Source organism: Ictidomys tridecemlineatus, chromosome Y (assembly GCF_052094955.1).
Source record: "Ictidomys tridecemlineatus isolate mIctTri1 chromosome Y, mIctTri1.hap1, whole genome shotgun sequence".
Taxonomy (NCBI): domain Eukaryota; kingdom Metazoa; phylum Chordata; class Mammalia; order Rodentia; family Sciuridae; genus Ictidomys; species Ictidomys tridecemlineatus.
Window position 1 is genome coordinate 503723 of NC_135494.1, and position 14569 is coordinate 518291.

Sequence of the window (14569 nt, forward strand, 5' to 3'; positions counted from 1 at the left end):
CAAAAGAGAACAAGCCTATAGCCCTAGTGGACCCCGGATGCTGGTCTCTGGTCTTACTGGAAAGAGTTCTCCAGTACTGTGTAGCCTCAGTGCTGCCTGTCCAGCCTTTATGGAGTTCCACTTCGGTGCCTATCTTAATTACCTAATTATGCATTATCTTAATTATCTAATTAACCTCATAACATTCGACTGCCTATTCCGTACCTCTGAGCCTGTCATCCCAGCAGCTCGGGAGGCTGAGGCAGGAGGATCTCGAGTTCAAAGCCAGCCTCCGCCAAAGGGAGGCCCTAAGCCACTCGGTGAGACCCTGTCTCTAAATAAAATGCAAAATGGGGCTTGGGGACGGGGCTCAGGGATTGAGAGTCCCTGACTTCCATCCCAGGTCCACAAGGGAAAAACAAAAAATGAAGACTGTCATTCGGCGGGGTAGCAGCTTGATCTGCACTAACGGAAACTAGAGATAGATGCTTTTTGCTAAGCCATGACATCAGCAAGCGGTGGGTGACCTCTGAGCAGTCCTTCCTCGGTCTCTGCATCTCTACCTCAGTGCCAAGTACCTTCGGTGATCACTCTCCAAAGCCATTTCCTCTGGGCTCCTGTGGGAGCACAGCTCAGTGTCCTGGGGCTGGACAGCGGCTTCCAATTCCAAACCACCACTTCACACCTACCCTCATCACTGGCACCGATGCAAAGGGCTGCGTGGGTCACTGGGTGGCCGTGATGGGGGATTGGGTTCTAGGGGATCCCTCTCCGACAGGAGAGAGGCACGGGGTGTTGTGGACACTTGGTGGGGTCCTTTGTCCTGCACGTTCTGTGGGAATGCAGAGGGTGGGCTGGGACATGGTGAGAACACTGTTTTATGGTGTCTGTCTGTCTGGCCGGCCTCTGTCACTCAAAGCAGGTTGACCCTTTAGGGAGAGCCGTTGGGGTGAGCTCATGGTGTTGGCTGAGGCGTCCGCCGATGATCCCCATCCAAGCAAAATGGTGAATATATCACAGAACAAAAGAGCATTGGTGCTGTGAAACCCGAAGCCCCCGTCAAGCAAACCAGATGGACGGTATTCCAGAAAACTCATATTCGTAAAGGAATGTGCATCTCTGGAAATGGGAATTTGTGGCAGTGGTTAGTGGGCTTCCAGGATTCTAGCTCCATCTAGAATGCGACTGCACCCTGGTGCGCGCCAGTCAACCTCCTTGGAAGAGCGCTGATGGATTTGAATTAAAGTCTTAAAAAGCCACGGCGTCTCCTCTTAAGTGTGCCTGCAAGGTTCTGAGCAATGGGGATCGTGTTTAGAGGGCACAGCGGGAGGGGAGGTGGCTGCCTTGCTCCCAGGACAGATTCCAGTGGTCTGGTGGATTTTTCAGAATCCCTGGGACCAAAGTAAAAATGCAAAACATCTTTACTTTGGTAAAGATGTTTTTGCATTTTTACTTTGAAGTCTTTTAAGGTTTTTGTTAGAGGAGCTTTTGGATTCGGGGCTCTGTGTTCTCAATTACATTTATTTGTTCCTTCATGGCACGGTTATGGAGTTACCTCTATAGGCTAAGATATGCCATCAATCAATGCATGAGAAGTTGGAAAATACTTGAAAGAATCCCAAAACATCTGCATGAGGAACACAAAATAGGGCTTGGGGTGTAGCTCAATGGTACAGGAGCTTTGGGACCTGAGTTCCTAGGTTTGCTCCCTGGCACCCCAAAAAGAAAAAAAAATATAAAAGGTGTAAAATAATGTTATTGCCTCAAAACAAATGTCACCATTTGAGATGGTGGAGAGGGGTAAATTTTGAAAACTATGGCCCCGGGCACAGTGATGCACTGCCCGCAGTCTGGCTGGGCACAATTCAGGAGCCACTTGTCAAAAGAAACGAACTTTATTTTTAGAACAGACACACCACACCACACAGCTCTTCAGGAACTCCCTCAGAGCCCACTGCCACCACTGGCTTCCCACAAGCCTCTCAACCTCCCCCATTCCTCCTGCTCTGGAGGCCCATTGGCTGGGTCGTATGGGCGGAGCCAAAAAAGTCCCCCAATGAGCAGCTCCGTGGTCTGAACGGGCAGGGAAACAGCCCAATGAGCATCAACCGCAGAGGAGCCAATCAGTTGGCAGCTAGAAGTTTGCTGGAGCCGCTGTGAGCCAATCATAAGCTGGCAGCTAGAAGTTTGCTGGGGCCCCTTTGGCTGTGGCTCTCAACAATGAACACCTGTCATCCCAGTGGCTCTGGAGGCTGAGGCAGGAGGATCTCCAGTTGGAGGCCAACCCCAGCAACTTAATGAGGCCCTGAGCAACTTAGCAAGACCTTGTCTCTAAATTAAAAAAAATAAATAAAGAGGGCTGGGAATGTGGCTCTGTGGTTAAGTCCCCCCTGCATTTAATCCTCAGCACCACAAAGTCGTAGAAACGGAGGCAGCTTGATCTTAAAACCGAATCCCTCAAGCTAGAAATTGAAAGGACTGACATTTGCCCTGGGGCATCGTGGGTACAAATCACAAAGCATCCCTCCCAAATCTCCCCAGTCCCTCTCCCCCAAAGGGAACCAATCTCCTGCACTCTGACATCATTGACTGATCCTGCCCTACTCTGGAATTTCATGAAAATGGAGGAATTCCATGCCTAGCTTTATATGGCAAATTTTTTTTATTATGGTGCCATATTCTAATGTATGAATCTCCCACATTTTATTAATCCTTTCTGGTTTGCTTTTCTGGAGTATTTTCCTATGTTGCACCTGTTAACTATACATCTTCATGGGATTCAGCAAGATGTTTTCATACATGCATATGCATGGCACGTGCTAACCCAAAACATACAGTACTTCTCTTTCTGTGCCTGGCTTATTTCACAGAATATGATGTCCTCCACTTTCACCATGTGGCTGCAAATGATGGGGTCTCCCTCTTTTTTATAGCTGCATAATATTCCATGGTATATATATGTACCCCATCTTCTTTGACTGTTCACCCATTGATTGGCATCTAAACTGCATGTGCTTTCTCTCATTGATGAGTACTTGTTTAGGACACTTATAAATGATGCTACCATGAAATCCTTGTCTGTTGTCAGAGTGGCTTCTGGTTCCTTCAGAATGCCCACCGCATCCCAAATGGTAGATCTTTAAAATAATAGTGATCTCCTTCAATAGCTACTGCTAAAGTGGTCAAAGCAATTTGCACTCCACCAGCAACACTGTGACATTGAGGGCATTCCACGTCCCCTCTAGGTACTGGACCTCATCCATTCTTGCAGCGTAAGATATTCTAGAGGATAGGTAGTTGTGCCTCATTCAGATTTAAATTTGCATTTGTCTTGTGGTCTCTGTTGAATGCTCCCCTTATTTCTCTGTGGCTGGTCTGGTTTCTAATCCCTTTATAGCCTTTCTTTATGTACAGTATATACTAGTCCTTTGTTGGTTATGTGCAGAGGGAATACCTCTTCCCAATCTGGGGCTTGTCTTTCTCTCTCTCTCTCTCTCAATGGTGTCTTTGATGAATTTGAAGTATTGGCCCTTCATCTTGTGGACTCTGCATCACTAGATTCAACCAACCACGGATGGAAGATATTTAATTAGAAAATTATATCCATATTGAAAATATGCAGACTTTTTGTCATTATTGTTAAACGATGCAAAATAGTAACTATTTAGAGAGATTTTCTTCTGTATTAGGTATTATAGGTCATCTAGAGACATATGCTGTGTGAAGTTTAATGTGTGGAGCTTCTATGCAAATGTAATAACCTTTTATATAAAAGATTGAGCACCTGCAGATTTTATCTTTGGTTTCTTGGAATGGATCCTCCATGAATAGTGTTATGGTATAGTCATGAGATGTCCCTCAAAGCTCATAAATGAGACACTGCAAGAATGTTCAGAGGTGAAATGATTGGATAGTGAGAGCTATGATCCAATCAGTGGATTAAGCCACTTGAATCCACTCACTGGGTGGTGACTGCAGCAGGTGGGGTGTGGCTGGAGGAGGGAGTCCCTGGGCTGTGCCTTTGGGGTCTCTGTCCTGTCCCTGGTGAGCAGAGCTCTCTCTGCTCCCTGGTGCCCTGTCCTGAGCTGCTCTCCTCCTCCACTCCCTTCCGCCATTTTGTTCTGCCTCCCCTTGGGCCAGAGCCATGGAGTCAGCCAACCATGGACTGAACCTCAGAAGCCATGAGCCCCAAATCAACTTCTCCTCTAAATTTGTTCTTGTCAGGTCTTTTGGTCTCATCAGAAAAATTTTAAAAACTAATAATAAGGTCTAATTTTACAGACCTTTGAGATGATAATTGATATGCTCATTCATTTCTACTTTGATTTATTTCTATTTTTATGGAAGAAATTAAAAACATAATACAGAAAAGTTTAAAGAAGGAAAAAAGAATACCGTTCTGCACGGCCCTTAAACTCAACAATGGCTAGCATTTTATCATGTTAGCCTGACATGTTTCTTTGTTATATATATTTTTTGTCGAGCCATTTCAAAATAACTTGTGATTCTTTTCAAAAATCTTTTCAAATTGCATTCACCCATTCATAATGGGGGAGCCTCAGGACTTCAACACCTCCCCACACTTGTATTGTGGATTCAATTACCAGCACCTGACACTGGGGGACACATTCAGACGCTAGGAGCCTACAGGGACTGATGTTGAGTGTCACACCTGGCAGGGAAGAGCTAATGGCCTCAATGGGTTGAAGCTGAGATGTGGCTCAATATCCTATACTGCCCAGGAAGGACCCCACCACTGAATGATCCAGTCAGATGGTGACATAGTGTCATTGTTGAAAAAAAATGGCTGTAGGATCCAGTTAAAATTTTTATTTTCTGTTTCCTTGCTCTGTGCTCCTGAATGCATGCCACTACCATGCTCTTTTGATGACTGCCACTTTGTTGTGTATTTTTTTAAATATTTTTTTCTTGTCATTGGACCCAATACCTTTATTTCATTTTTTTTAAATTTTTATGTGGTGCTGAGGACCAAACCCAGTGTCTCCATGTGCTGAGCCCCAGCCCCAGAAGCAATGTTGTGTATTTTTAATTCGGTGCATAGAACGCCTCCTACTTCATTCTTTTTGCTCAAAACACCTTTGCCTCTTTGGGGATTTTTTTTTTTTTGACTCCTAGGAATTTTAGGATTGTTTTCTCTAGTTCATCAGTATTTCGATGGAAATTGCATTGAATTTGAACCTGGCTTGGGGTAGTATGGGCATTTTAACAATATTGAGTCTTCCTATCCATGAACATGGGATGCCTTTTTCTGTGTATGACTCTGTCTCCAGTTTCTTTCCTCGATGTTTTATAATTTTTCATTACAGAGATCTTTCACTGCTTTAAGAAATTTTTGTTCCTGTGTGTAGGGGGGAGTTATTTTGCTTTTCTTTTGTTTTGGTATTTTGATGGAGAAAGATTGATCAGTGAGTATCAACTTATTGTTTTTTTTTTTTAAGATATTTATTTCTTTTTAGTTCTTGGCAGACACAACATCTTTGTTTGTATGTGGTGCTGAGGATCGAACCCGGGCCGCACGCATGCCAGGCGAGTGCACTACTGCTTGAGCCACATCCCCAGCCCCTCAACTTATTGTTAATTAGCAGTAACTTCGTGATGTACTATTGCACCTTAGCATGATTGTTAATAACAATAATGTCTGGCACATTTGGAAAAGTGAGAAGGAATTTGCATGCTTTTATCATAAAGAAATGATAGACATATAGAAAGATAGTTGTTTACCCAGATTTAAACATTATGCAATGTACTCATGTAGCGAAACATCTCCTGGTACCCCATAAATATATACAATTTTTATGTTTGTACATATTCGCTAAAAATACATTTAAATTGCGATTTTTTAAATGAGATTGAGTTTTGAAAATTCCTGAATAATTTTTTTGCGAAATGCCCTGATTCGGGATTCATTTCATTTCATCCCAGAACTGAGAAAGAGGAGGGATCATGCTCCCCTTCATGATGGGCTCCCTTGGAAAGTAGTGGGATAGCTGATTTTATAATGTGTACCAGATTATAACCTATAAAAAAGGTCCAGAGATATAGATCAATAGCTTCCCAATTGAGTCAAAATGACTCAAGGCTTCCCTTTCAGGTGTGGACTCAACAACTGCCTGGCATCCTGCAGTTACCCTTCTACCTTCCTCCTGCTGGAATGTGTATGAGATGTGTCATGCTGTGGCAGTCATCTTGAGACCATGAAGCCAACTTACCTGTTAAAAATGGTAGAGCCTATATTACCTAGGAAAGAACATACCCTTCTCTCATTTAAGACATTCTTTTCCCCAGTCTCCTCTAGTCCTCTGTAATCATTTAAGCAGTGAGTTTGTGACTGCCATTTAGGATTTCTAAAAAAGAAGAATTTTTTAATTCATTTTCTCTCCATGTATAAATGGCAAAATCTGGTAAGTTACTCAAAGTCAGGGGGTGTACGTAGGAGAAGAATTTTGAACGTGGACTACAGGAACAAATGAAACCACCCAGGAAGAATCTGTCAGAATTTCAGAGTCCTGAGAAATGGCCTTGTATCCTCTGTACCCATTGTTTCTGCCTCCTCTTGGGCCAGAGCCATGGAGTCGGCCAACCATGGACTGAACCTTGGACACCATGATCCCCAAATACACTTTTCCTCCTCTAAGTTATTCTTGTTGAGACTTGTGGTCACGATTTGGTAAGATCTGACTACAACAGCATCGATTTGAATGTTTTCCAGTTTGACGGAGTGGTTTTATCCAAAACCAACCTAAATCAGGTAAACGATGAGGGAGCTCTTGCAGCCCATGCTCCATGAGATTTTGTCACTTTTAGTTTGTGTTGGGACTTCCCTGTTCCTCTAGATGTTCTCCCGGATGGACTCTGAAGCCTGAACTCCTTGCACCACCTCCCTTGGCTCACGTTCCCCGTGGCTGCAGGTTAAATCCAGCCACCAAGGAACTTGGCTTAACTTTCCATCACTGTGACAAAAGAACTGGCGAGACCAATTGAGAGGAAGAAAGGTTTATTTTGGCTCCTGGTGTCCGAGTTTTGGTCCATGGTTGGCCGACTGCATGGCCCTGGCCCAAAGGGAACAGAACAAAATGGCGGAACGGCCTGGAAGAGGAGAGCAGCTCAGGACAGGGCAGCCAGGAAGCCAGGGGTTGGAGAGAGAAGGGGTCAGGCACAAGAATAATGCGTTCTTCAGTTCTTTGTTGCTGTGACAAAATACCTGAGCCAAGCAACTTAGATTTACTTTGGTTCACAGTTTCACAGATCTCTGTCCGTAGTTGGCTGGCTCAGGGCTCTGGGTGTGAAGTAAGGCAGACCATCATGGCGGAAGGGTGTGGAGGAGGAACTCAGCTTAGGACAGGGCAGCAGGAAGGAGAGAGGGGGGAAGAAAAGCCAGGGACAGGATATAGTCCCCAAGGCCACACCCCCAAGGAAGCATTTCCTCCAAGTAGGCTCCATGTCCTACCACCTCCCAGTCGCCCGTTCAGCCCTCAATGGACTAACCCACTGATGAGCTCAGAGCTCTCGAGATCCAACCACCTCCCCAAAGCCTACCTCTGCACTCTTGCCCTGGCGACCACACTTCCAACACAAGAGCTTTTGAAAGAACATTCTGGATCTAAACCACAACAAAAACCTCTACCTATAATTCATTTCCCTCCAAGGACTTTAAGAGCCAGGGCAGGGAGGGTCAGCTGCGTGGTTAGCAGAACCCTCAGCCCTTGTCTGGGACCCTCGCCCAGGGAGACACTCTGCCCCCCTGATCTCTGGAGGACAGAAGCTTCCAGGGCTGGGTATCACAGTGGCTACTTGGTTGGGTCCACCTTCAAGTTGGAGGCTAGAGACAGAATAGAAATGCATGATCACCTGCTAATAGCAGGTACTGGTATTTGCGTGTGCTTCCCAGCAGGATGAGATAAAGCGTGTTTCTTCTGGCAGTTTTAGTGATACATCAAAAACCTCGGCCCACTCATTTATATGCCGCAGAGACTTACTCTCGCTTCATGAGAGCCAGGTATTTCTCAATTTCCGGTTCTCTCTACAGAGAGCCGAAGGCCAAAAGTTGTGGGTTCTGTGATAATTATCCTTCACAGGGAGAGACCCGGAGGAGAGGAGGCCTCTTAGTTCTGGCTCTATCCTATTGCCTGGATTGGGTATGGGAGGGCCAGAGCTGCAGCAACCCTCCTGACACCATGAGGCCCACTCTCCCATAGTTAGGGCAGTACAGCAGGAAGTTGGGCCTCCCATTTCCTGGAAGGCAATATCCTGCAACCTTGTTGAAAGTTTTCTTATTCTCTGGGACTTTTGTGGATAGCCTGGAGGCAATTTCTAAGTCACACAGCAAGGGTACCAAGACAGTGACCCCAAGAGGTGGCCATGAGGGTCAATCCTCAGCAATCACTGATTCCTAAGCACAGAACAGGATCTTTATGTGGCCAACCAAAGTGGACTGGGTGCAGACCCGTTTGCCTGGCCTGTAGTCAGGCTGGGTGTACTCAAGGTGGCTCTGTGGTGACTGGCAGCTGAGGGGACAGGAGGTCAGCCCCTGTGAGACCCCAGGGTCAGGAGAGGGGTGGTCCCTGGAATCCTCTCAGAGCAAGATGGCTCAGTGACCCACTCCCGGCTGCCACAGGGTCCTCAAGGAGGGAACTGAGGGAGGGGTCTCCTTGGAGACGCTGTCCCCTGGTCGCCCTGGGACACCTTCTCATGGCGCTGGCTCTTGGGAGGAGCTGTCCCCGTCGTCGCTTCTGCAGGAGCAGAAGGGGAAGGTGCCGCAGCAGGGCTGCAGCCACGGCTTCCACAGGACGTTGCCCAGGGTCAGCTGCTGCGGGACAGGGCGCAGGGTCCCCCGGTGCCGGGCCACGGCCTCGCCCACGCGCTGGACCACGGTGTGGAACAGCGGCTCCGAGTCGGGGGACAGTGGCCGGGACTCGGAAGGGTCGCTGGAGAGGTCGAAGAGCAGGGGCGGGCTGTGCTGGGTGACGCCGTCCCCCGAGCAGGGGCACAGATGCTGGTCCCCGCAGGCGCCGGAGCCCGCGGGCTGGAACCTCGGTGTCATGTAGTGGACCTTCCAGAGCCTCCCACCTGTGGGCATAGCGGCGACAGTGGCGCGGCTCAGGGTGGCCCTGTGCCCCACGTCCCTGTCCAGGTCGCCAGTGTCTATGGGCGCGCCCCCAGCGGACAGGGTAGGTGGCAGAGGGACTTGGGGATGGACAGATGGACGGACACAGGGGTGGGATCCGTGCAGGACAGGTGATATATGTATAGACATGGTGGGGGGGTGAGGGGGTGGTTGACAGACAGATATATATATATATATACATATATAATCTCTGTGCATTTATCAATCATCTAGGTCCGGCTGTCTGTCCACCCATAATCTATCATCTATTTTTCTACTCTTCTTTACCTTCCTAACTTCTGTTAATTATCTATCATCTATCTATCTATTTATCTATCTATCTATCTATCTATCTATCCAGATCCACCATCTACCTACTCATCTGTCCAGCTATTCATTATCTGAGAGTCTGTGTACCTGTCAATCATCTCTGCCGGCACCCACCCATTCTATCTATCTGTATGTCCGACTCTCTGCACCCATCTGTCAATCATCATCCCCCCCCCCGACAGTGCATCTGTGTATCTCTGTTGGATGGTCAATCATCTCTCCTTATCTATCACCTAGCAATCTTTCCACGGAGCATTTCTGTATCTGTGCATCTCTCACTCATCCTGATGGGAGTCTGGATGTCCCTGTGAACGCAGGTTTTTCAGATGAGATTATAGCATGTACATCAAAATAACTAGACAAAAGCAGGGGACCCCCCTTGATCAGCTGTGCATATACCTATTCTTTAGATCCATCTCTATCCATCCACATAGCATCTGTCTATCTACCTATCCATCTACCCATCCACCCATCTATTCATTATCTATCTATCTATCTATTCTCCTGCTCACCTATCCATCCACCCATCCATCCATCCACCCACCCATCCAACCATCCATTTATCCATCCATCCATTATTATCTATCCATCCATTTACCATCTATCTATCCACCCTCCCATCCATCCACCATCATCTATCTATTCACCCTCCTGCCCATCCATCCATCCATCCACCAATCCACCATCCATCTATCCATCCACCCTCCCATCCATCCATCCATCAATATCTATCCACCCACTCACCATCATCTATCCACCCCTCCATCCATCCATCTATCCATGCAACCATCCATCATCTAGCTACCTAGTGATCCACCCATCCATCCCCCATCCATCCACCAATCCATCATCCATCTATCATCCATCCATCCATCCACCCACCCATCCATCTATCTATCCTTCCACCCCACTAATCCATCCACCATCCATCCATGTATCCATCCATCCATCCATCCATCCATCCATCCATCCATCCAACCATTCCCCCATCCATCCATCCATCCATCCATCCATCTATCTTCCATCCATCAACCATCCATCCATGTACCCATCTACCCATCCACTCATCATCTATCTATGTATCCATCCACCCAGTTATTATCTATCTATTTATCTATTTATCATCTATCTATCTATCTTCCTGCCCACATATCCACCCATCCATCCATCCATCCATCCATCCATCCATCCATCCATGTGTCTATCCATCCATCCATCCATCCATCCATCCATCCACCCATCCACCCACCCATCCACCCATCCATCCACCCATCCACCCATCCATCCACCCATCCACCCATCCATCCACCCATCCATCCACCCATCCGTCCATCCATCCATCCACCCATCCACCCACCCACCCATCCATCCACCCATCCATCCATCCATCCACCCATCCACCCACCCATCCACCCACCCACCCATCCACCCATCCATCCACCCATCCATCCATCCATCCACCCATCCATCCACCCACCCATCCATCCACCCATCCATCCACCCATCCATCCACCCATCCATCCACCCACCCATCTATCCATCCATCCACCCATCCATCCATCCACCCATCCATCCACCCATCCATCCACCCATCCATCCACCCACCCATCCATCCACCCATCCATCCATCCACCCATCCACCCACCCACCCATCCACCCATCCATCCACCCATCCATCCATCCACCCACCATCCATCCACCCATCCATCCACCCACCCATCCATCCACCCATCCATCCACCCATCCATCCATCCACCCATCCATCCACCCATCCATCCATCCATCCATCCACCCACCCACCCATCCATCCATCCATCCACCCATCCGTCCATCCATCCACCCACCCACCCATCCATCCATCCATCCATCATCCACCCATCCAACCATGTGTCTATCCATCCTTCCATCTATCCATCCCCCTCCCTCCTCGGGCTGCGTCTCCCAGCGCCCCCTGGCGCCCGGCAGCAGGACCTGCGGTACTCACTCTCCCTGTGGTGCCAGCGGGCCGCGTGCAGGAACTGCCCGCAGTAGTGGAAGAGGAACTCGTGCTCAGAGTGCTCCACATCTCCTCGCAGCAGCGGAACCAGGCTGCGGCCGTCAATCACCCTGATTGATGCAGAGAGCAAGGGCGGGGTCAGACCAAGGATGCTCAGGAGCAGTGGCGGCCAGTGAGGGGATGCCAGTGTGTCACGGAGACTCCTCAACCGAGTGGCGCTGGGTATTCTAACAAGAGGCCTGTGGTATTCTAAGACACCACGCCATCTCCTAGGCAGCACCCCCTAACCATTATGCACACCCGCCCGCACCCCGCCATGGCCCTGGATATGCACGCAGAGTCTCCTGAGCCCTGCTAGAGAGTCAGGAAGTCCTGCTTTATGATTAAAAAAAAAAATCTGAATATTGAATGTAGAAATGCAAGTGTTTTCCTCAAAAAAAATATTTTAAGCCTGTTAATTTAATTTTGCAGTGGGGGGTGGAGTTGGCGTTGTGCCTCAGGGTCCCAGGGAGGCTCGGTGCCAGGACCCCTGTGGATACCCAAACCCAAGGGTGCCTACATGTGTTCCATGAGGAGACAGGATGTCCTCCTAGGACCCACGGGTCTCCTCCTGCATGGAATTGCTGTAGTTTAGGGAATGAGACCAGAAAAATATCTGTCCCTGTTCAGTATCACTCAGTTCTGAAAATACCTCCCATGTGGACTGGGTGGAATGGTCAACACAGAACCCGAAGACACAGAGCCCCGGATGTGTGATCCTGTGGCCGGGAAGGTATTTGGTGGAGGAGAGCAACCACCAACATCATTTGAGTTTAGGTTGAGCCACTAACCCACCATAACGTTGTTGGTGGGCATTGTCTAAGCAGTTGAAGGCCTTCAAGGCAAAGAACAGGTCTACTGGAGAAGTCGGGATTTTTTTTTTTTATAAAAATATAGAAATAATGTCCAGGGGTGCAATCTGCTCGCTGAGTGCAAGAATTTTGGATTTACCACTGGCTGTCACAAGCCCGTGAGCCAGCTCTTTAAAATAAATGTCTTCGGTAGACAGATTGACGGATGTAGGCAATGAGTCGATAACAAATGTTAGATACACAGATGGAAGATGGAGGGGTGTTGCTAGACAGCAGATAGACACATGATGGACAGGTAGTCGATGGTGGATGGATAAATGATAGGTTGATGACAGATAGACAGATGGCAGATAGATAATCTCCACGGAGACGTAGTATTTTCATAGACACGCCTACCCTAGTGACCAATCTGTGTCCAGAGACCTCATGATCCCCTGATATATAATAGATGAAAATTCTTCCTTGGAGCGAGAAGTTGGGGGGACCCTAGCCCTTTCCATTAAATAGGAGAACTAGTCACTGTAAATGTGGTTGAGAGCACATCGGCACCAGCATACTGACTTCCCCCTCCCTCCCTTCCTGCCTAGTGCTGAGCATGGAGCTCAGGGTCTCTCGGTGCAGGGAAGGTTGCCGGTGCTCACCACGGAGCGGCACCCCAGTTGTCACAGAGCATGCCTTAGGTGGCATTTCCAGCCCTGAACTGGGGAGCGAGGCGGGGGGCGCTCACAGGAGGGAGGGAAGACGACCTTGTGAACACGGACCTGTCCTGGGGCACCTGGCCGCCCCCCAGCTGGACCACGGTGGGGAACACGTCCATCAGGCTGGTGGGCTCCTGGATCACACGGCCGGCGGGCAGCCACTCCAGGCCACCGGAAGATCCCGGGCACTCGATGCCCCCTTCCCAGCCGCCCATGCCTTTGCCGCCTGCCAGGAGATGACGTCAGTCATGATTAGGCTGCTGCAGGGACCGTCCTACCCTAGAGAGGTGTGTGGCTGAGGAGGTGAGGGGTGGGGACCCAGCAGGCAGGCACAAGGCAGGCGCCATCTTGCTCCTCTTCCACCTGTACATCCACCTCCTTCGTCTCCATCTCTTCCTTTACCATCCCCTCCTCCTCCTCCTCCTCCTCCTGCTACTCCTCCTCCTTCTCCTCCTCCCTCTCCTTCTCCTCTTCCTCCATCCTCCTCTTCCTCTTCCCTCTCCTCCTGCTCTTCCTACTCCTCCATGTCCTCCATCTCCACATGATCCTCCACCATCTCCTAGTCCTTCTCTTCCCTCTCCTCCTCCTCCTGCTCCTCCTCCTCCTTATCTCTTCTCCTCCTCCTCCTCTTCATCATCATCATCTCTCTTCTATCTCCTCCTCCTCCATCTCCTCCTACCTTTCTCATCCTCCTCTTCCACCATTTCCTCCTCCTCCTCATCCTACTCCATCTCCGCCTCCTCGTCCTTCACCTTCTCCTCCCCTCCTCCTCCTCCTCCTCTCTCCTTCTCCTCCAATCTCCTCCTCCTCCTTCTCTTCCTCTTTCCCTTCCTCCTTCTTCTCATCCTCTTCCTCCTCCTCCCCCTCCTTTCTCCTCTCCTTCTCCATCTACTCCTTCTCCATTCTACTCCTTCCCATTCCCTCCTTCTTCTCCCTCTCCTCCTCCTCATCTCTCCTCCTCCTCATCATCAACATCATCATCTCTCCTCCTTCTCCTCCTCCTCCATCTCCTCCTCCTCCTCCATCTCCTCCTCCTCCTCCTCCGTCCTCCTCCTCCTCCTCCTCTCCTCCTCCATCTCCTCCTCCATCTCCCTCTCCTCCTCCTTCTCCTCCTCCTCCATCTCTCCTCTTCCTCCTCCATCTCCTCCTCCTCCTCCTCCTCCTTCTCCCCCTCCTCCTCCTCCTCCTTCTCCTCCTCCTCCATCTCCTCCTCCTCCTCCTCCTCCTCCTCCTCCTCCTCTCCTCCTCCTCCTCCTCCTCCTCCTCCATCTCCTCAACCTCCTCCTCCTCCTCCATCTCCTCCTCCTCCTTCTCCTCCTCCTCCTCCTCCTCCTTCTCCTCCTCCATCTCCTCCTCCATCTCCTCCTCCTCCTCCTCCTCCTCCTCCTTCTCCCCCTCCTCCTCCTCCTCCTTCTCCTCCTCCTCCATCTCCTCCTCCTCCTCCATCTCCTCCTCCTCCTCCTCCATCTCCTCCTCCTCCTCCTTCTTCTCATCCTCTTCCTCCCCCTCCTTTCCTCCTCTCTTCCATTCTACTCCTTCCCATTCCCTCCTTCTTCTCTCCCTCTCCTCCTCATCATCATCAACATCATCA

General features: G+C 49.3%; 2 protein-coding genes across 9 annotated transcripts in view; one reads left to right on the forward strand and one right to left on the reverse strand.

Annotated features, from left to right (window-relative positions):
* Gyg2 (glycogenin 2) overlaps positions 1 to 1238 on the forward strand; it is a 27652-nt gene extending 26414 nt beyond the window's left edge. For all 8 annotated transcript variants that reach the window (XM_078035241.1, XM_078035240.1, XM_078035235.1 and 5 more), the window contains one exon: positions 1 to 1238. This exon is cut by the window's left edge and continues 342 nt beyond it. The gene's annotated coding sequence lies outside the window, so the exon portion shown is untranslated.
* Positions 1239 to 6977: 5739 nt separating this feature from the next.
* Positions 6978 to 13313, reverse strand: LOC144371927 (arylsulfatase D-like). Its single transcript, XM_078035243.1, has 3 exons — positions 13042 to 13313; positions 11418 to 11539; positions 6978 to 9066 (listed from the first exon to the last, which is right to left on the reverse strand). The coding sequence occupies exons 1-3, from the start codon at positions 13191 to 13193 to the stop codon at positions 8687 to 8689; spliced, it is 654 nt and encodes a 217-aa protein (XP_077891369.1). The 5' UTR covers positions 13194 to 13313; the 3' UTR covers positions 6978 to 8686.
* Positions 13314 to 14569: the final 1256 nt, after the last annotated feature.

What these genes read in the sequence shown, in the direction of transcription:
- LOC144371927 (XM_078035243.1), bottom strand. Translation starts at nt 13,193, where the DNA reads ATGGGCGGCTGGGAAGGGGGCATCGAGTGCCCGGGATCTTCCGGTGGC. An exon ending in GGCCAGGTGCCCCAGGACAG is followed by an intron (nt 11,540 to 13,041) that starts GTCCGTGTTCAC and finishes TGCATCAATCAG; the next exon opens with GGTGATTGACGGCCGCAGCC. An exon ending in CCGCTGGCACCACAGGGAGA is followed by an intron (nt 9,067 to 11,417) that starts GTGAGTACCGCA and finishes CTATGCCCACAG; the next exon opens with GTGGGAGGCTCTGGAAGGTC.